Genomic DNA, 21468 nt, shown 5'->3' on the forward strand with positions numbered 1-21468 from the left:
TCCAATAGAGAGCCAGGAAGTTGGAGAAGCCAGGAACATGGACTGTCAACTGAGGAAAGCTTCAGGCAGTGAGCAAAGCCACCCCAAGAGAGATGCTATGAGGGCTGCAACTGGAGATGCCGCAGGGATGGGGCCTCCCATGCTGTTGGGAGCTCACATCTTCCCTCAACTTGCCCTGGGTGCTGGACACAGAGCTACAGGATTTACTATTTCCCTGCTGAGATTTGGGCTTCATTCGGTCCAATCCCTTTCTACCTTCCAATTTCTCCCTTTTAGAATGGCATTATTTACCTGGTATCATTGTTAAGTCAGCAATATTTAACTTTCTTTTTTAGGGTTACAGGGGCTCACACTAAGAGTTTGCTTTGAATCTCAGAAGAGACTTTGGCCTTGGACTTTTCATCAATACTGGAACTGTTCAGGCTTTGGGGACTCTTGGAGATGGACTAAATATATTTTGCATAAGGAGATGGACCTGAATTTCTTGGGGGCCAGGAGTAGAATGATATGGTTTAGATCTAGAATGTTCCCCCACAGCCTCCTGTGTTTGGAAGGTGATTGTATCATGGGCTGCCCTAACTAAACCTGCTGTCCGGAAGTGGATCCTGCTCAGAAGAGGAGGTCACAAGGCCTACTACCCTGCCTTTTCTGCCTTGCATTGGGTATTTTGTCATAGCTCTGAGAAATTGACTAAGACCTGGGATCCCTGCTGCTCAGGAGACTATGGATACAAAACATATCCCTAAGGACCACCATCTCCACAAGAGCAGACTTCCTCCCTGAATTTTCCTGTGCCCCCTGGAACATTCCTAGATAATCATACTACTGACAGTTATTGTTTATTGAAAATATACTATGGGTGCTGATACTAATTCATGTATTTTACCTCCTTGTATCATCATAAAATCTCTATGAATTTTATGAATCGATAGAAGGTAAAAATAAATTTTCAAATTGTTTTAGCAAAAGCATGGTGAAGCCATCCATGTGAATCCTAAGTTCTTACTAATTCATTTCATGGTGTTAATTTTCCTCTCCTGTTTTACTCTGAAAGAGAGAGGGAGGTTTGAAGCCATCATCAAAAGCTCTGTGTCACACCCTCTGCCCCTGTCAGTTGTGCCTTTGTGGTGGTGCTATAACTATAATTAAACTTGGAAGGATAATTTTAGAGAATAATTTTTTCCACAAAACAGGAGGGAAATGACAGCTTGCTCACAGACAATGGGGTCTTTCAATATGCAAAGGACTCTTATTTGACAAATTGGGAGCTAAGAGATCCAATGATCCAGCACTAAAATCCCTGATGGCCCCCCACCACCGCATCTTGCTGGAGAAGCTCTTCTCAGCAGCAGACCAGGCCACCTGTGCCTCTGCATGCCCACTGCTGTCCTCCAGCCCTGGGCTCATGGTGGCACCATCTGCCTCTGGGGGTCAGCCCTGCCCTGGACACTGCAAAAGGAAGCAGACACCATCATTGCATGAAGAAGTCAGTATCCAAACCAGCCCTGAGTTGCCCACAGAGGTGCAAGAGGACCCCAAGAGAAGTAGAGAAAAGTTATATTTGGGCCAGGTACATGGGTCAATATTTTCCACATCATCTTTGTCATCATTAGTATCTGCACCAACAATAATTGTTGGGATTTTAGGGAACTGAGAAATGGTACTACTTCTACTGGTATGAAACTCATGAAAAATGAAGTTAGATGATTAAACTTGCAGTTTTATTGTTGATAATGGCTGGGTTGGACTATGCTCTCTATCTCCATCCATAAAAGGCAATCTACACTTTTAAACTATAAGACAGCCTTATGGCAGGGCTAACACAAGCTTGCAGTGGAGTGGAGAGGAAATGACAAGCACTCCTTCCTTCTACACAAAGCCAGATCCAAAAGGCCGAGCATGCTCAGCTTCTCCTCCCCATCTCCAGACCAAGAAGCCAACTTCTGTTCTGGAATGAAGTGGGGAGAGAGAGGGAGAAGCCAAAAGTGTTCTTCCCATTTTATTATTCACAGGATTGCAGAATATCCCATTTTTCCTTCTACCAGAACTTGAGGCATAGAACCACATTTCCCACAATCACATTCATCATCATAATGAACACAGCAAGAACGGATAACCCTTTGTGTAGATGGTCACAGATGGTTTCAAAGTCCACATCGACCCTGGGAGGACAACAAAGTGTCATCCCCATCTTACAAGTGAGGAAAGTGACACGTGGTGAGTATAGTGGTTTGACTAATGGTCAACTTGTAATGCCAAGCTGAATTGAATTAGCATGGTCTGGCTGTGAAGGATCCACCTGAAGATTGTTACCAAAAGCCATAAAAAGAGAACTGGGGGATAAGATTGTGGGCTGTTGACTTTCTAGGAGAAGCTTGCTGTGGATGGTTTTCCTGATGTGAACTAGGCTGTTCTTGTCAGAGGAGGAGCTCAGGGCCTCACTGTCACTGGGAATGGCTAATGCTTTCATCAGGGGAGCTCTGATCTTTACCGGGTGCATCCCTTCCTGGCTCCAATGTAGATCCCTTAGCTTGGTGGCACAAATCCTTCATCTCACCAGCGTAGATTTTCTGGCCTCCACCACTGGCCTTTGGGCCTTCCAGGTGCTGATCCTCAATACGGACAAGCATGAGACATTGCCGTGGGCTCTAGGCCACTGGCTGGACTTATGGAGGACACTGCCTTGGACTCTAAGCCTTTAGCTGGACTTGTGTGGGAAACTGCTGGAATCTAAGCCCTCAGCTGAATCCTTTAGGCTTCTAGGGTGTGGTTAATTTCTTGCACTCCTTTGCATTTGACTTTTTGGGTAATTATCGTAAAATAATCTTAGAAATTATGTGTCCTGTGTTTAATGTATTCCCTTGCCAAATCCTGCTGACTACAATAGTGAGGTTAATGGACTGACCTATATTTACCCAGTTAATAAGCCAGCATTCAAATCCAACTCAATTTCACCCACTCTGCTATACACAGCCTTAAAATGGTGCCAGTAAGTAAATCCATGGGTCTGGTCTCCATAGGGGTTAGTCAGGATTGGAGGCACAGGAGGCCTGGGCCTCAGCAGCAATGACAGAGAAGCCTGAGCCTTAAATCTGCTCAGCACTGTCATTACCAGGATCATCAAGGAGGTGCCCTGGATGGATCAGCATGACCATGGAGGTCTGAGCCCAGACTGGCATCTCCCTTGCCCCCAGCATCTTCATGGTGTCATTACATCCCCTGCCATCCACATCCCAGGAAAGGGAAGAGCAAGATGCTCAACATCAGTGATGTGTTCCAGGCCACAGAAGAAATGGAGTACCACCCAGCTCCAGATGTACATAAGCAAGAGCAGAGATAAAAACAAGGCAAGAAAAAGGGCAAAGAAAAAGGACAAAAGCAAACAAACAAAGAAGATTCACAGAAAGCAAGAAAAGTGCAGAGATGAAGACAATGACTAAGGTGAGGAAAGCCTGGAAGAACAGAAGAGGAGGAAGTAGACAAATGAACAGGGTGGGCGGACGGTGGCACCATAGAAACTCCCGCTCTCAGACATGGTGCATGTTTATGTGAAGCTTTCCCCTGTTGGGCAAAGTAGTCTTAGGTGCTAGGGCCTGAGAAGGTCAAAATAAAAAATGAGCCAGGCACAGTGGCGCAGCTCTGTAATCCCAGTGCTCTAGGAGACTAAGGCAGGAGGACCCCAAGTTCAAGCCCAGCCTGGGAAACTTAGTAACTTAGCAAGACTCTGTCTCAAAATATAAAATAAAAAACAGGCTGGGGATATATCTCAGCACAAAGGCCCTGTGTTCAATCCCAGGTCTAGAAAACAACTAGAATTATCATCAAAATCACTTGCTTCCCTGGCTCAACGCAGGTGAATAACAGAGTCCTGTTTCACTTAATCAGTCTAAAGGTTATGACTTTTTCACCAAAGGGATTCTCAATAGCTTATTAGTCAATTTGAAGGGGGAAAGACCAAAAACAAGTTAGTTAGTTTGGGAACAAAAATTTTCTTTTCTGCAATTAAAGGCCATAGTCATAAAATTGTCTATGAGTTAATTCTTCTCCTTCCTGGGGACTGAGAAGGACTTTGGGGGCTTGGCCCAGTCACAGGAGGCTTTTCAAAGGTGTGTGGCCTGTTTCCTGAGAGCACAATGCACCATTGCCAAAGTCCCTTCCTGCGACACGGCCAGTGATAGGGCCATGACCAGCAGAGCTGAATAAGAGCCAAGGGCTGGGGACATTAGTGGTGGTGGCTTGATACAAATCTCATGTTTGCTCCATCTCAGAGACTAATGATGAGGAGTCCCCAAAGCAGAATCTGATGGTGAATCTGGGCCCCAGTTCCCTCTTTGAGCTCCCTTGCTATATGATTTTGGAGGGCAGTTCTCTACTTTCTCATATTAAGCAAAAAGTGTGTCCACTGGTGCAGTGGGTGGCCTCTGAGATGTCCCCTAGTGATCCCCACCTCCTGGTGACCCTGCCTGGTAGAATCTGCACTCCTGAGTGTGGACTGGACCTCCTGGTTTACTTCTAATAGACCGGAATGCAGCAAAAGGGACAGAGTGTTACATCTGAGATTAGGTTACACACGGGCTGCAGCTTCTATCTTGGACACTCACCCTCTCCTGCTGCTGTCTGGCACTAAGAAAAGCCAGTTGCCATGCTGTGAGCTGCTCTGGAGAAAGGGCCACTTAGCGGGAAACTGAGATCTGTCCAATAGCAGGAAGACTCAAAATAAAAAATGACCGTGTGGAAGCAGGACTTCTTCCAGTGGAGCCTGACATGAGGCAGCACTGGCCAACCCCTCCATGGCATCCATGCACAGAAGAGAGTCAGAGATTATAGATTTTGGACTCAAAGCAGCAGATAACAAATGCTAAGTGAAATAAATCAAAAGCACAAGCTTAAATATTGCATGGTTTCTCTTATATGAGAAACCCAAAGTATAAATAAATTAAAGAGCCAACAGAAGATGGATAATAGGAAAAAGAGAGATAGATCTTCTGAAAATGGGAAGGGGACCAGAGATGGAAGATGATAGATGAAGGGAAGGAGAAGTAAAAGAGCTAAGATGTGTTATATATGGGTACCGATTCCCCATAAGAAATGTAAGTATTATGTACTGCAAACATGAACTAATGAAATTTAAAAACATATTTATTTTACAACATAGGAATCATTTGTTCTACAGAAATAGATAACAATACAAACAACAGAAGGGAATTCCGTACCTGGACACCAAATGGTGATCTTCAGTTCTTCCCAGTACATTCACTTTGAATGCTTTTATCCCTAAATGTTCTGTGGAGAACTCCTTTGTGTCCCTGACATCAGGGCAGGTGGGGACTTTTATAAGTGAGCTGGAGATGTGAAATGTTAAGGGTAAGGAGCTCTCCATTTGCTGCCTTTAAATTCTCTCTACCTAGCCCAGCACTTGCCTCTTCTAGAAGGGCAAAATTGATTTCCTATGGGGTTGGCATCCTATCTGCGGACCTCTGCTTAATTATCAAGGCCCTATTGGGTGTGTGTTTCTGCTTTTCTTTAAATCTGCATGTCTACACATAAATATACATCCAGTATATTTTCCTTTATATAGAGACACAAACTGTGATATGAATAAATGAACAATATTGTATCAAAATGTACTGAATACTTAAAAAAGATGTTTTTATTCAGAGATTTCAAAGTCATGGTTGTTAAATGGTAAGACTAGCAGAAAAGGACTGAAAACTGGCTTTGCTTTATTTAATATCAATGAAGTGAATTTGCTACATATAGAATAATATATCTCCTAATAGAACATGAAAATAGAAATCATTAACAAGAGTTACCTCATCATTGGTTGATCATTAAGAGTTATTGTCTCTTTCTTGCTATAATTGCCTCCCCATTTGTATAACTTTCTTCCTCCAGAGAAAGACTCTTGGCAGACAAATGTTCTCTCTCTTTCCTATTTGTTCAGACTTGACTCCCAAGCTCTGAAAAGCTCATGACATTTGACACTGGAAAAGAGAATAAATGATCCTCTATAAATAAATACTACCATAAAGAGACAATTCACCAGTCCTCCATGGTAAATCTAAAGGATGAGCACTGTGAGTAAAGAATGGTATATTCCTTTGCTTGTGCACACACACACTCAATCCTTTTTCTGAAAGAAGCTATATATTTCCCGGTTAATATTTGAACACTGATAAGGATTTAGATCTCAGGGGTTGATTATTCTGGTGATTATCCCCTAGAGTATGAATGATTTTCCAAATCTGGATAGACTTTGGCCTGCAAAAAGCAACATGATTAATGTCAACAAGGAAAAAAGCAGCTATCACATCCAGAATGATAAAGCAAATGAGGCTGATTTCCTTGCTTTGGGAATCACATGTGCTCATCCCAGACACAAGCATTGCGTAGAAACTGTCACCAGACTGACCTATTCCTAAAACACTTGCTGGTTGCAATTTCAGTCTCATTAGAGCCATCTATGCAAATGAGATGGAAAACAGCAGGTTGCCAATAACAACAAGGGGACACTGAGCAGAGAATGTGGCGCTCACTCACACAGTGGCTAATGAAGGGCTTGGGAGCAGGTGATCCACAAGGTCTCATCACCTCTGCAAAGACTCTGCTGCACACCTAACGTGAAAAAAGGGGCAAAACTATCTCCAAGGTGACCTTGTAACCACACAGAACTGGAACTCATACCATTAGCCTGGCTTTGTCCACTCTGTCGCAGGCATGAATGGCTCACCAAAGCTCTTTATCTAGCCCCTAACATTCGTTCAAGTGACAGGAACTGGAGGGTCAACCAGCTCGAGGGATTACAGGCTTTGTAAATGGTCCATGGTGAGAATGCTGTGCATTTGAGGGGCTGCTTGGACTGTTCCAAAGCTCCCACAAGATTTCCTAATATCATCCTACTTCTGGCAACTTTCCTTAGAACAGAAGAGATTCCTGGGCAAGTCAAGGAAAGATTGTCTTCACAATGATGCTTTTGAGTCCTACCATCCCATTCTCAGACTTCACTGGAAATCTGGGGATGAGGGCCACATGCAGAAGAGCATAATGGTTAAGAGGCTCTGGAGATCCAGGTTCCAAGTTCAAATCTCAAATCCACTCTTTCCTATATGACAGTGGACAAGTAACAGAACTTCTCTAAGCCTCAGTTGCCCCTGGTAAAATGAAGGCAATAAGAGCATTTACAGAGTGCTTTATAGAATTACCTAGACGAGCCTCATGCAGGGCTTACTTAGCAGCGTCCAGAACAAAATAAGTGTTCAACAAATGTATAGAAAAACACAGATCTACCTAGAAATTATCTTTGGGCCCGGGATTTAGCTCAGTGGTTTCGCTGCCTGCTGCGCAAGCGCAAGGACCCAAGTTCGATCCCCGGTACCAAAAAAAAAAAAGAAATTATCTTTATTTCTAATAACAGAGATTACTTCCATGGAAAGCAAGATAAATACCCGGATGTAAAAGGTTTCCCTAAAAGAAGCTTATTATCAGCATTAATTCCAGAGTCAGGTATATCAAGGATTATCCTGACTGCAAGAACAAGAAGAGGTTGTAGTTGATTGTTGGCCCTAAGACCGACTTCCAAGCAAGGGAGAGTCTAAGACTGCAGTCTGGAAATTCTGGGCATTCACTGTCTCAGGCAGGGAAGGAGCCTGTGAGAGGGGAGCACCAGAAGCGTTCAGGGACACTAGACGGCTGTTGGAGCCTTGAGTTTGCCCCCACAGAGTCATTGAGTTTTTCTTTCCATCCTTCTCAGCAGACTTTGTGTCACATCTTAATAGCTGATAAAATAAGAACACATAATGTTGACAATAACAAGAAAATAAGTATGCACTGTCGCTGCGTTTAGTAGCTCAAGAGAAAAGAAAATGATATCAGCGTATTAATATCAGCATATCAAAAAGATACCTACATGCCCTGTTTATTGCGGCTCTATTCACAATAGCTACGATACAGAATCAAATTAGATGCCTGACCACAGATGAATGGATAAATAAAACATTGTATATATACACAAGGGCGTATTATTCAGCTATAAAGAAGAATGATGTCCCAACATTTGTAGCAAAATGGATGGAATTGGCGGACATTATGCAAAGTGAAAGAAGTCGGACATAGATAAATACCTACTGTTCATCCGCATATGCGGATGCTAATAAAATAAGAAGCCTCTATTAATATAAAATCATAATTATGAGATGTGGGAAATAGGACGGAGGCTCCACAAGGGGAAGGTGAACAACAGGTACCGAAACACAGTTAGATGAAAATAATGAGTTCTAATGTTCTACAGCTCTACAACACAGTGGAGAAATCAAACAGTAGTTCACAATAACCTATTATATCTCTAATGACTAACTAAAAGGTTCCAAATGCAAAGTAATGATAAGGAGATAGAAATGTTGACAACCCTGATTTGTATATACTGTACATGCATCAAAATACCACACTGTGCCTCATTAATATGGGAGATTATTGCATGTTAATAAAAAAAATTAATCTTTGGGAAATCTTAATTACCTTGATTTGGTCATTACACACTGTATACATGTATATTAACTTATCACATCCCCTAAATGTTTACAACTAAAATAATAATATTGAAAACTTTAAACAAGAAAAAATATACCAATACCTTTTAGAGGAAGGGTTTTACCCCCACTCTAATGGGACAAACATTGGAATAAAGAGCAATTGTGCTCAAGCTGAGACAACCAAGTGATCTGGAGTGAAATCAGCGGGGAAGACAGCATGACCCAAGGTCAGGAAAACCAGCAGAGCCACTGGGTGGAGATCTGCAGGGCTGAGTGGAAGAGCTTTGCATATGCATGGCAAACGATAAATACTTGATAAGTAATCAATTAAATTGGATTTACACAGCCAGCCTATGAGTTAGGGCTAGAATTTTGCAGTTTTCAGATGTGAAATCATAAATCCAAATGCCCACACTTGAATAACTAGAAAATAGAAAATCTGAAAACCAAATCTGGATTATTATATTGTGGGGTTCGTGTCTTTCTGTCATGTGCAAGTAGATGCTAGATGCTATCAGTAGATGCTATCAGTAAATGCTATCTACTATTTCTATAATGTATCTACAATGATGCAGTGGTATCATTGTTTTCACGATTTTTTGCTATTATCATTAATATTGCATCAAAATATCTTCAAAATAAATGAAATGTGGATGAGCTCTACCTTCTAGGAGCATGTCAGTTAATACAAGATGAGTCCACAAATAACTTTCTCCTGAAACCTAAATAATTTGGCTCAAGCCATCTTGTAAGATATCTGCCAGTCCCAATGGGTCAACCAACGGGTCATGTCTGGTCCAGGTTCTTGCTTGGTAGCCTGTGGTACCTAAGTTTCATTCCATGGAAATGGGCATGAAACTCGGCTACTTGGTAGATTTCTCAAGTGCACACACAACATTCCCCCAAAATATCTGTGAAGTAGAACTTACTGAAGTTAAGATGTAACTTACTGAGTTACATCTAGGAGTGCCTTCCATGTTGAATTGAAATTTAGGTCCAGGTTACACTTGATATTTCTCCGTTCCCAAGGTACTCTTTAGCCTAAGGGACTTTTGCTGGCCACTTGACCCAGTTGTATCGCACATGGCTGCTTTCTTTCTACCTGCACACACATTTCCTCCCACTGTTCTTTACTCTCTCTTTCTCCTTCCATTTTCTTTTCAAAAGTACATATGCACTGGGCTGGGGATTTAGCTCAGTGGTTCTGGCGTCTGCCTTACAACCACAAGGTCCTAAATTTGATACCCAGTACCAAAAAAAAAAAAAAAAAACAGTACATATGCATTAGTCTTATTCTCATTCAAAGGAACATAATCATCACCTTTGTTCTCTTGGCTTTTACTGAGGCAAGCACTATCTTTTATCTTATCAGTGTATTTTTCTAACAAAGACAACTTCTTCCTAAGAGTTATTCCAGTGTCAGCTGTTGAAATAATCCCCTAAAACCCTTGCTACAACTATATTATTGCAAGGTTGATCTTGTAAGCCTGAAAGAGATAACATAAAGTTTTTTAGATACCAAGAGAAGGATTGCCTCCAGTTGTAGATATTGATAAAATCTTAGAAACTCAGAGAGAGGTGGGATTTAAGGATACTCTAAGCCAAGGGAATAGGATGAGCCAGAAGAGGTACAGGCATGTCTGTAAAGGATGCTTGTTCCAGGACACACAGTTAAAGGAATAGAAGTGGTACATAAAACTGGGAAAGCACATGGGGTGGAGGCAGAGTGTAGAGAGGTTTGAAGAGATTTCAATTACTCACTATTGGAAATAAAAAGCTGTTTTTGAACAGGAAATCATTTTGCAATCTCAGTATAGAGCTGAGAAATATAGAAAGGCATTTAGAATCACAGCAGCAACCCTCCCAACAGATAGAAGGATGACCAGAGAGTTCAAGGTTTTTCCTTTTTCCTTGATTCCTTAGGGAGTTCCTTAACTTGTTATGATCAGAAGGTAGAACTAAGTAGGGGAGAAGGTGGCTAGGATAGCAGGACTGAGAGAACTTCAATGGTTTCTATATCTCTCAGTGGCCAAGAGTTCAGTCAACCCCCGTAGCCATGTGGGGTCGTGTGCTGCACCTCACCAAAAGCAGCGCCCCAGGATTTGAGGGGATTCCCAGGCAACATCAATATAGATTCTGTCTCCTGAGAGTCACCTAGAGACACACAAACCTTTCATTTCTCCTTTCTCATTTCCCACCTGCAGTGGCCCCACAGTGTAACCTGTCTTTTCCTCTTGGTCAGAGAAGCAGAGAGCATGGTAGGAGGACATGTGAGGAAGTAGGTAGAATTTAGCCCAGTGACTGATCTAAAGCATACACTTCATAAATGTCAGTTACTGTGATTGTCCTTATTGTCCCCTCTTGGCAGCCCCTGAACCACTGCATCTAGGACACAACACAGAGCTTCCTTGAACTGTGTCCAGGAGCACAAGCCCCTCTAACCTCTCTTGGTATTTACTCTTCAGCTACTTAGCGGATCTGACACATGCTCTCATTAAAAATGCCCTCCAGGTGAAAATTCATACTTTTGGTTGGTTGAGTGTTTTAGTCTTAATCATTTCACACTTTCAAAAAATTTCTTCTGGGTTGAAAGTCAGATAAAATTAATTCATTAAGTATCTTGGAGCAGATATCCTGCTTCCCCTACCACAGAACTTCTTAGTAAGATTTTGTACCCTGTTATTCTCCACTTAATTTAATACAACAAACATCTTTCATATGACAAGGTAATTATATGTCATTTTTAATAGCTTTGTAATAGATTTTTTAATGTATAAACCATATAGCTTACTTAACCCTTCCTCTATTGTTGGACTTTAAGATCCTTCCTAATTTTTCATAACAATAAACTTCAGAGCATATGTTTGTACATACTTTTTTTTGCACTAAGAGATTTGAAATGCCATCATCCCTCATTATACAGTGCTGAAACCTTCACAGAAATCTAAATTATTGGTCTATAAATATATCAGCGGCTGGAATTCCAAACAGTCTATCAATTTCTCTTCCAGAAAATTTTTTTTTATTTGGTACCGGGGATTGAACTCGGGTCCTTCCACTTTCGAGGCAGGCAGCGGAACAACTGAGCTAAATCCACGGCCCTGCAGAAAATATTTTTAAAGAATCAGTGAAGTATCTACAGAAAGCAATCAAATTTTTATTAATTACTACATATCAGGTATTTTATTGTTGGTGAAGAAAGAGAAAAATATCAAAACAAAATACCCCTTGAACAAAAGTCCCTCTATGAAAATGACGCTGTGGTGGTTGATTGGTTGTGTCAACTTGAGTAGGAACCGAACTAAATTGGCTCAGCATAGTTCTGGGTGTGGAAGACCCACCTGAGGGAGGCTCCTGGCCAGAATGGTATAAAAGGGAAGCGAAGAAGGAGGGATCGCTTCTGTTTCTTTCGAAAAGCTGCAGTCTTCACCTTCACCTTCGACATGGTCTCCTGGCTTCTGACAAAGACTCTCCAGCCTCCAGCACAGACCCTTTGGCCTCCTGATACCGACTCACACAGGACACTACAGAAAGCTCCAGGCCTTCGACTGGATCCTCGGATCCCCAGTGCTCAGAAAGCCCTTTTGCACTCTCCCACATCCAACTCTGTGGGCAGCCACTGTAAGGCAACTTTGTAAATTCTTATACATTTGTTTATCTTGCATTAAAACTGTTTCTCTACTGAGCACTGATTGATACAATGCTATTCCCCATATACTTGATCAGCAGTATCTTTAATGCAGTGACATTCAAGATGTTAGAAGGTAGTGACATGTCGTTCATAACTTATCATTTACAGTTTCTGTCCATGTCATTATGATTTTCCTCCTGGAATGTATGAACACAGATAGGTCACAAAACACAGATGGTGGAGTCATCCTTCTCACAGCCACTTGGAGTGGATATAACTTTTCCAGTGATAGGCTTTAGAAAGACAATGGAACCAGAAGTCAGAATTCCTGCATTATTAAACTAGCATGACAACAGAAGATAAATTATTTTGAGTAGATCACTGGATCCTTCTAGGCTTTGGTCTATAACTGAAAAGTGAAGGGATTTGAACTGCTGACTCCTTACCTTCCCCTCAGTTTTTGATTGTCTGATATCTATGTAGCCTAAGAGATGATTTCCCTTAAGAGCTCATGCCAGGTGGAGCAGATACTGTCACTTCTATATTTTCTACGACATCCCTTTGTTTTCTGCAAGCTGGGAATTTCAGAGACCAATCTGGGTGCAGAGAGGGACCTTGAGAAAGGAAGGAAGTAATCATGGTAAGTTTGACAGGGGCATCTTGAATCTAAAAATTAAAATGCAAGAAAAAAGCATATATAATGAGCTCAAGATCACACAGATGTGGACCTTCTAATGAGACAATTATGTCTAAAAAACAATGAAGTAAAACTACATTTCAAGACCAAGAAAAACAAGTGGGAACAAGGAGTGGAAGACATTTCTATTTCCCTAATCTTTGTGTAATGCTTATATCAAGAAAGAATAAAACCAAAGGAAATTTGACAAAACTAGCTTTACTCTGAAAATAATTTAAATTGCTTCTAAATCTTTACTACAAACTCAAAAATTAGTAGTTCTGTTGAAGAGAAAATGTGAAGAAATCAAACTGATACTTAAATATGGGTCTTAAACATTTTGAAATTTAACAATTTTGTAGAATGACAAGAGTTCATTTGAAGTAATATAAAAAATAACATCCTGGCTACATCCTGCTAGTCAAGACATTCATATATTCATTACTGTATGTCTTTAAATGAGAGTTACATGTGATACAAAATAGTCATTATAGTGCATCTGTTTCTCAGCATGGGCAGGTTGTTATGTATGCCAGAGGCAGCATTATTACACTTTCTGATTAATAATTTCTAGTGTACTTCTTTTGACAAATATATTTAGTAAAAGCTTTCAGATAGACCTAATTCAAAATGCAACTCTGTCTTTTATTACTTGGACAATGTAGCTTACACTGAAATTTCAGATTCTTTATGAAATGAGGATATAGTAATACCGCCATCTTGGCATTATTGAGCAAGAGCTTAGAATATTGCCTAAAATATACTACATGCTCAATAAGTTGCATTTATTATGTTATTTTTGTATCTGAAATGTTCGCAGTCCTAGGGGATTAAAAAAATATCAAAAAGTTGTTGGCATATCCATTTGTTAAGTTCCAAGTGACCTAGAGGGTTTTAAGCACATTGGACCTGTATGAATTCACAGTATTTCAACATGATTCATATTATAAGAGCAAAGCTGCTACAAGTTCTAGAAGCCAAGACATCCCTTCCATCCAGGTAGGAGACAGACAGTAGGTAGCAGCAAGTCATCATTCCAGCTGCAACACTAAAATAAAATAAAAAGCCTTTCCTGTGTGAGCTGAGATTGTTAGCTATTTTCTTCCCTGAAGACATATGCTAAAGCTAGTATGAGCTAAGGGCTGATGTGACATGAGCATAGAGACACTGCTAGGGACAAGAGAAACCATCACAGCTTTTGATGGCCACATGGGATGAGAGGACAGAGAATCTAGAACAGGCTCCAACGCCTGGTGGGTTTTTTTCATAGAGCATTTGCTGAATGATAAGACAGTGGGAGGCAAAGGTGGAGATTATTAGATTTCCATTGTAAATATGGAATTTACAATGTACAAAAAATGAAAATGGAAATTATAGAAGTAAACAAAATATCTGAAATTAAGAACACTTTGAATGGGGTTGACGGCAGGCAGAAGTTGAAGAGAGCATCAGTAAAATCCAAGGAAAAATGTTCAAACAGAAGCCCTGAAGTTTCAAAAATGGGGGGAGAGGTGTTGGAAGGAGATGAAAATAATAAAAGAGTGTGACAGATCTAGCGGATACATCCTCAAGGAGAGGAAAGGGAGGGACAAGAACAACACCAGCTACAAACAGGGGCACAGTGTCATATACTTCTTCTCTTGTGTTGCTGATGTTGTCGTTGCATGGATTTCATTGATGTTTTCATGTTAAAACAACCCTGTGCTCTTGGGGTAAGCCCACTGCCATGATGAGCACCTCTCAGTTCCTCAGCCCAGCTTCTTCTTCTCACAATTCGTTCTTCTCTTACAAAGGTCAACACACAGGGGCTGTGGTCCCCAGACTGCACCCCAGAATCCTCACTACTGCTGCTCTTATTACTTGAAGACCAGAGGCTGGCTGCATTCACAAGATCTTCTCTGCATGGAGTAGATTTGGTGCTGTCCTGTTACTGGGCTTGGCCAAGGCCTTTGGAATATCTACAAAGCAGCTCTTTATTTCTGGATAGCCATAAGCATTATAAGGTCTTATAAAACTTACCTATCTCTAAATTACAACCTATTTCCAGCCTAATCTATTCAGAAGAAGTCTACTGCTATAAATTTCCCATAACAATTATTTTAATGTACAAAAATAGCTCTTATATACTCTTTGTCTTTTAAAAAAAAGGTAATGTTTCCATTTCTGTTGACCATATCTCAATTCTGTAATAATGGAGACTCTTTAGTAACAGAAGCCTAACTAATATTGGTTTTCAAAGAGAGAGAGCTTATTACACATCTGAATGCTTTGCTTTCATTAAGTTAACCACAATCACACTAAGAACCAGGAGCTCCTGCATGGTAGCAAAAGTGGCTATGAGGAAATCCTAGCTGATAGGCAAAGTCTTGATTGTCCTAACTGTGGTTATTTGTCAACTCCTAGCAAATCATATGTGGCCACTCATACGTAGGCAAGATGACAATGTTCTGATGGACCAGGCTGTGTCAAGAAACAGGAAGGAAAATCAGCCCTATTAACTGAAGTAAAAAGAACCCAACATCAGGAGAAGGGCTGGAAGGAAGTCAGCCTAGTTTAGCAATGTCATGCTATGAATTTGGTAACAGTGACCTCGATAAGGGCATTGCTGTGTAATTTTAATGTTATATTGTGGCATAATATGCAGCCCTTAAATTATATATATTAATGACACTGAAGGATGCACATATTAAGGAGAAAAGAATTTGTACTTTGGCATGTAAAATATTTTGTCATTTTTTTACAAGTTATACTCTCTAGGCCTGGGGATGTAGCTTAGTTGTAGAGTGCCTACTTAAGATGCATAAACACAACCAGAAAAAAATAATGATCATGATAATAATCTCAATAGCCTCTGTGAGTCCTTTTGAGATATAGGTGATCGCTACCTACCTACCCTCCAATTTAGCTGACATTTTCTCATCTTGTCCTGAAAGACAGCAGGAGAATCTTTGCCAGATATAGTATTAAAGTCAAAGTATCTAAAAAATTCTTATCACTGAAGAGCAGAAAATAAGAGTATAAATTTTTGAATTTTTTCAGACAGCACAAAACAGACCTACTGAATCTTTTCTAAGTTAATTTGATTGACCCTGTGAGAGGTAAAGTCTTGGTCATGCACAAAGTGTTGAACAAAATGTAATAGCAACTGAGTATGCAGCATCTGGTGAAAAAAAATAAAACATATAAATTGCAAATGATTATTTAACTCTCTAATATTAAGTATATGTAAGGGCCTCATGCTAACCAATTGCAACCCTGAAGCTCTGTATCAAATATTGTATGATCAACCTTGCACTTTGCTCATCCTCCAGCGATGGGGCACAGGCACAAATCAATTTCTGGTTATCACAATTCTTAGAACAACAATCTGAGATATATTCCTGACTGCAAAGAAGACAACAAATACAATCAGGCAAAGGACTCCTCAGTCATAAAAGTTTAGAGATGACTATCTTCACCCAGTGACTGTAAATTTATCGGAAACCTTATGCATTGCATTTGGAAAAAAAAAAACAACTACATTCACATCCAGTGTGACAGTAGTCTGATCCTTCTCAGAGTCCCTTTGCTGGAAAAAGCTCCTCAAGTGTCATTTGAGAAAATTGAATCAATCTTCCCTCCATTTAGAAATAATTCTTGCTTTATGTAACCGCCCATGCTTGCTTTCTCTTCTCTCCACTTTCTTTCTCCACAGTCCTCAGGAAAATGTTCAGAAGAGCAGAGGTTTATGCCTCCCATTTCTAGGGTCCTGCTGCTTCTGTTTATTCACCACCCAAAGCCTTAATTCTCTGTTTTCAACACCACTTTTGGCCACTGTCGAGATAATTTTGACATAATTGTGTTAGAATTATGACTTAGGAACAGAGATCATAAGGAAGTGGATGAAATCTTACAATAAATGGGTCCTAAATCACAAAAGAGAACCAGAAGCAGGATAATTTTCAGGCCTAATTATCTGTTCTATCTTTACTACATTTAAAAATAAAATTCACAGGCTACCACCTCCCACCATCAGGCTTTAAAAACTCATTCCATGGTTCTTATTACAGTCATTAACTTCTTCACAGCTAGAGTTCTGACAAGGAAGGCAAACTCAGGGACTTTACAACTGTCAGAATAAAAGTTGGTTGAGTTGGGCTGGGTGAAATGTTCTGTGTAAATCAGTCCCAGATTACAACTTTGGCACAACTCAAAATGAATTTCCCAGAAAACTCTCATCTCCACACTTTCCAAGGTACAGTAGAACAATCCGCTGCTGGTCAGTTCAGATCAGAACAAATTCATTCACAGAGGTGGAAGCTTGCTGTGAGCCCCTGTCAGTGTGAGAGTCAAAGCAGCCCGCAATAAAATTAAACATAAGAAATGAACCCCGTGAGGCCTCTGTTGACAGTTGGCAAGAACAGATAGCCTGGAACAGAGCCAGGGCAGTCAGAGGAATCGTGAAACCGCGGCTACATCCCGAGTTTCTATGAGGCACAGTTGCTTGGTCTGCTTTCACTTTTTCACACTGGCTTCTGTTCCTCAGGAGCCAGGACTTAACTGCTTAAAATCATTCTTTGGGCCAGTGTGATGCCAAAGACTAACAGAAAGATACCATATGAAAGGTTGGGGACATGTCTTCGCCTACCTATAACCAACTAGAAAATAATTCAATTACTACTGAAACGACCACAACAGATACAGCCTAAAGTGATTTTGTCACCCTCTTGTGTAATCCCCTTTTCAGGTGTGAGTGGGGCATGTGATTTGCTTCTAACCAATAGAATACAGAAAGGGCACTAACGTATCGCTCCTGTGATTACATTACAGTGCATCTAGGGGACTCCATCCTAATTGGTTGGAGGGAAAGACAGTCCTACTGGCTTTCAAGAAGCATGCTGTATGTGAACAGCCATGGAGAGGATCATATGGAGCAAGCTAGACAGCCTCTGGGAACTGGGAACCTCAGTCCTACAACCACAAGGAGCTGAATTCTTCCAACACCCTCCTAAGATGGGAAGAGGACCCTGAGCTACTTCCAGAAAGGAATGCAGCCATCCAACACATGGATTGTAGCCTTGTGAGAGAGTTAGCAAAGAGCAAATAGTCTATTGGTCTATTTCAACTAAATCTTGCCAAAAAAAAGGTCTGTAGGCCCTTGAAGAATTCTATACATAGCATTCTATACATAACATTTCATATGCATGTATATATACCATTCATATGTAATAGCAAAGCAGACATTTTTGGATATGAGAAAGCTCAGAATATGGACTAGATAAAATTTTTTCTTGACTAAATAAGAAAGGTTGAACTCTATCAATATATTCATATTAATAATTTTCAGCATGATTTCATTGGATTTTCTTAGCCTTAATGTCTAAAAGAAGCTCAAATAAAAATATTTCTTTTCCTCACTAGAAAAAAAAACATTTTTCAGGAATTTCCCAATTCCAAGCCAAAAATTCATGCAAATAAGTAAACCAGCATGTCACCTTTCAGCACAGATACACCTCTTATGAGAGCAAAGCCCGTATGAAGACATGCATAAGTGAATGGATTTCCACAAGGAGAACACACTCGGGTGCCAGGACTCAGACCGACAATGGAACACACTACTACCCCAGAAGCCACACTCCTGGCTCACGTCCATCACCTCGCCCTGAAATAAAATGATTATCTTAACTTTACACATCATAAATCAGCTTTACCTATTCATAAGGTTCATATAAATGGGATCACAGAATCTGGCTTCTTTCACTGAACAGTCTTCTTTCTTCATTTCTTCATTTTCTTTGTCGAGTACCACCTATCCCGAGAATATGCCAAGGCATCTATCTCTTGATGAAGGGCATCCAATTTTTAAATTTTTATTAGTACGTGTTTGCAGTACATAATGCTTACATTCAGCATGGGGAGCTGATGCATGCACATAACACAGCTCAATTCTTTGTACATCCGCTTCCCCTCCTCTTCTCCCTCTTCTCTATATTTATTGAAATGAACCTCAGGGTTGTTTCCAGTTAGGGCCGTGATTTATAGTACTCTTAAAAGAAATAAAACTCTACCAGTGCCATGATAAATCTTGACGACTTTCCTGTGTACCAGAGTGACGGAGCCCGCCGTCACTTGTCGAACAGTACCTGAATGGGGTTGTGAGGATGAAGAAAAAGAAAGACAAAGAGATAGAGTCGGGAGGGCTCCCAGAGACCGAGCGCCCAAGTTTATTTTTCTCCTCTCTTTTATACAGCAGGTGAGTTTGGTTGTTAATCATGACCCTTATCCAGAGACACCTGCTTCCTTGTTTTCTAGTTCTTTGGGAATTCCCCACCCTCGTGGGCCTTCCCGTTTCTCGGGCTTACAAAACGTTCTTCTGAAGGTAAACATCTAATTTGACAAGGATGCGGTTCCTCGTAACATAGTCTCCTTGCTTTATACAGCGGAGGGTAAGACTTAACATGGAGCCTCTATGGCTAACTCCGCTCTCCACACACCGCTCTCCACACCAGAGATCTGGTAAGGAGTGGTGGGGCCTGTGGTGAACTGGACAGGGCTTATACTGTGGAGACAGGGAGGCCGACTCGTAGTCCTTCCATACATACGGGGTGTATGAGCATGCGAACCCAGAGTTGCCAGACTGATGAACTGTTCTATAGATTTATTAATTTTAAAAAAGAAAATCCCACCATCCAAACTTTTAAAATAAATTCTCCTAATTTCTAATGTTGGGCTAATTTTTTTTAAGTCACAGGGCCGATCACAAGTCCACATCATGCAGCCACAGATCTGGATACTCATGAGACAGAAGCAGCTCTCTGCCTTTTGACTTCCTACGGGCACATCCAGGGTGGCTTTCTGCCTCACCATGACACCCATGTCCACAGAGCAGGTAATGGTGCTGAGTTGAGCTGCTCTCTCTGCAGACTAGAGAACTCTGTGACACGTGGAGTGATAAACAGCCACCTATGCAGTCACTGTGGTCACCCCTGGGCCTGGAAGACAAAGCTGCCCCTGAAACTGTGTCCCTTCCCCACCCACAGTGCTTCCTTGTCCCCATCTCTGTGACAAACCAGGTAAAGAAGACACCATTTCTTTTCTCTGATCATCTTTCATGACTCTTAATTTTCTTGTTTAAAATACAATCAGAGGTTGAAAATTTTTGCGTTAGGGTCAAGTATTCATTATCATTATCCCCCAAGGGAGACAATTTTACAGTCAAGTGTGTGTGAGGGAATTGGTAGATAAATGACCTTCCTTTCTGCAGAACAAAAGCTAAAAGGGTTTATCCATTTTTCCTTTTTCCTGAAGTAAAGCGATTCATTTCAAGACAGCCTTGTCAGGAGCTCAGATTGTTTTATGCCGGCTCCACGGTAATAAAATAGATACTCCTTAATTTTCCATTTTGGGTTTCGTGGTGGTCATGGTGGCAAGGGGAGGAGATCAAGTCATTTTTCAAAGTGTGAAGTAAATGATGTTCTAATAAGACTGATGTGAGAGAATCAAAGACTAGCACAAAGGGTATCACAAGGCCAAGAGATATAAATTAGACCTGTATGTTCCCAAAGGCAATGGTTTTCATATTTTAACACAGCTAAGTATCACCTATAACACATGTTATAACATGGACTTCTGGCCCCACCTGCAGCATTTTTAGTGGTGAGGAAGTGAGGTTTGCATTTCTAACACATTCCCAAGTGATGCTGACGCAGCTGCCCCAGGGACCCTGCTTTGAGAAGCACTGACATAGAAGAACCTTCACGGTAAGTATCTGTGATGTTTCCAAGACCTGAAAACTTCAATAGATTAGTATTTAGAATTTGTTTGAATTTGGTTTTTTTAATAAAGTGTTTACAAAAATTATTTTAATAGTGCATGCATTAGAAAAATCCACCTGGGTACCAAATAAATATGCTTTGGAGATACTGGTCTAATAAGAATGCTGGTAGATACAAATGCTTTTCCATTTGCATTTTAATTATGTGAACGTTCATGCTCACAAATTTGTTTTGCTAATAAGCTGATCATTTCCTCTGTTAGTGTTTATCAAACCATCCCATTAATTAAATGTTTTAAGATATGAAGAAAGTAAGGTCCTGAGGAATGATCTGCACAGCTTTAGAGAGAAAAAAAAAACAAAACAATAAAATGTAGAACTGCTCACAGTACTACCAGTGATGAGTTTTGAACATTAAGAAGTAAAAAGTCACATTTGCACTATTTCTGTATTGGAACAGCAATTGTTGAGTAAAACCAAATCACCTGGCTTTTTCTTAAGTAATCTTAGATTCTGAACTTGCTTCCCTTTAGGCTTTTCCATAAACAAATAACTAGAAAAGTCTCTAAGGAGGGGAGAGGCCAGTTCCTCGTTTCAGCTCTATCTAGGTGCTTACATTCAGCGAGGAGGGTTTGTTGTCGCGGGAGTGGGACCGTTGCTCCCAGTGCTTGCCTGGCTGCTGGCTCTGTGGCTCTGCAGACCCTGTGTGTGTTCAGAACCCACCTGGACCATGTCGCTCTCAGAGGCAGACCATCCTACAGGTATTAGAGACGTCCCTCTGCTTTCCGGACATTCCTCTTACTCTGTTTGTTTAGATCCTGTTGCTACCAGCTTTGCTTGGTCCTGTTCGGCTGGTCTTTCCAGATTTAATTAGAGTTAG

At 40.8% G+C, this 21468-nt stretch overlaps 1 protein-coding gene and 1 long non-coding RNA gene across 6 annotated transcripts in view; one reads left to right on the forward strand and one right to left on the reverse strand.

Moving 5' to 3' along the window:
- Positions 1-232: 232 nt before the first annotated feature.
- On the reverse strand, positions 233-21439 carry LOC110349204 (uncharacterized). Its single transcript, XR_002395021.2, has 3 exons — positions 21312-21439; positions 5814-5984; positions 233-1449 (listed from the first exon to the last, which is right to left on the reverse strand). It is a non-coding gene; the product is annotated as an uncharacterized LOC110349204 (long non-coding RNA).
- Plekhg7 (pleckstrin homology and RhoGEF domain containing G7) overlaps positions 18970-21468 on the forward strand; it is a 57315-nt gene continuing 54816 nt past the window's right edge. For 2 of the 5 annotated variants that reach the window (XM_021258476.2, XM_021258477.2), the window contains exons 1-2: positions 18970-19330; positions 19560-19703. In XM_021258476.2, coding sequence (XP_021114135.1) covers positions 19273-19330; positions 19560-19703 — 202 coding nt within the window. In that variant the 5' untranslated portion in view covers positions 18970-19272. Of the gene's footprint in view, positions 19331-19559; positions 19704-20357; positions 20575-21143; positions 21350-21468 lie in introns of those variants that run through there. The other 3 variants (XM_021258478.2, XM_021258480.2, XM_021258479.2) reach the window with 3 other exon arrangements.

The sequence above is a fragment of the Heterocephalus glaber genome, unplaced genomic scaffold (genome assembly GCF_053883595.1).
Source record: "Heterocephalus glaber isolate CG9 unplaced genomic scaffold, H.glaber_assembly_v1.0 deba00001572, whole genome shotgun sequence".
NCBI lineage: Eukaryota > Metazoa > Chordata > Mammalia > Rodentia > Bathyergidae > Heterocephalus > Heterocephalus glaber.